Source organism: Plectropomus leopardus, unplaced genomic scaffold, assembly GCF_008729295.1.
Source record: "Plectropomus leopardus isolate mb unplaced genomic scaffold, YSFRI_Pleo_2.0 unplaced_scaffold7389, whole genome shotgun sequence".
NCBI classification, from domain to species: Eukaryota; Metazoa; Chordata; class Actinopteri; order Perciformes; family Serranidae; genus Plectropomus; species Plectropomus leopardus.
This window is the reverse complement of record NW_024681350.1, coordinates 1-1,060: the sequence shown is the minus strand read 5'-3', so window position 1 is coordinate 1,060 and position 1,060 is coordinate 1. Positions and strand designations below refer to the sequence as shown.

Sequence of the window (1,060 nt, the reverse complement as noted above, 5' to 3'; positions counted from 1 at the left end):
GAAAACTGAAAGCTCTCAAGTCCTGTCTGAACTGTTTCGTCTCTTACCGTGAGAAACACCTCCAGCCTCATTATGATGTAGCTCAGTTAAAGAAACACAAGCTGGTGGAGCCCTGCAAGAAGCTCCAGGAGAACATCTGCTCTCGTCACGACGAGGTGATGAAGATGTTCTGCCGCACTGATCAGCAGTGTATCTGTTATCTCTGCTCTGTGGATGAACATAAAGGCCACGACACAGTCTCAGCTGCAGCAGAGAGGACTGAGAGGCAGAAAGAGCTGGAGGTGAGTCGACAAAACATCCAGCAGAGAATTCATGACTTTAAAAAAGTCATGAAGCTGCTTCAGCCGGAGGTGGAGGCCATCAACCGCTCTGCTAATAAAGCAGTGGAGGACATTGAGAAGATCTGTACTGAGCTGATCTGTTTCATTCAGAAAAAAGGCTCTGATGTGAAGCAGCAGGTCAGATCTCAGCAGAAAAGTGAAGTGAGTCGAGTCAAAGAGCTTCAGGAGAAGCTGCAGCAGGAGATCACAGAGCTGAAGAGGAAAGATGAAGGACTGAAGCAGCTCTCACACACAGAGGATCACAACAAGTTCCTACAAAATTACTCCTCTCTCTCACAACTCAGTGAATCTACAGAGTTGCCCGGCACCAAAAGCCGTCCTTTGCAGTACTTCGAGGATGTGACAGCGGCTGTGTCAGATGTCAGAGATAAACTACAGGAAGTTCTGTGTGAGAAGTTGCCAAAGATTTTTCGGACAGTGACTGAAGTGGATGCTTTACTGTCGCAACAACTGAGGACCAGAGAGGAATTTTTACAGTATGCATGCCCAATCACATTGGATCCAAATACAGCAAACCCCATGATGATATTTTCTAAAAGGTACCATAAAGTAACAACTGTGCCAATCTTTGATTTAACTTATGGCCGGTCCTCAGCTACATTCAATCAGAATTTTCAGGTCCTGAGTAGAGAGAGCTTGACTGGACGTTGCTATTGGGAGGTGGAGTGGGACGCACTTGTTACAATAGCTGTTGCATACAAGGACATGAGGAGATTTGG

General features: G+C 46.2%; 1 protein-coding gene across 1 annotated transcript; it reads left to right on the top strand.

Annotated features, from left to right (window-relative positions):
• Positions 1-8: 8 nt before the first annotated feature.
• On the top strand, positions 9-1,052 carry LOC121940077 (tripartite motif-containing protein 16-like; the record flags this gene model as incomplete). Its single annotated transcript, XM_042482944.1, has 1 exon — positions 9-1,052. A coding segment is annotated over one exon (1,044 nt), but the record flags the coding sequence as incomplete, so codon positions are not given.
• Between the last annotated feature and the right edge of the window lie 8 nt (positions 1,053-1,060).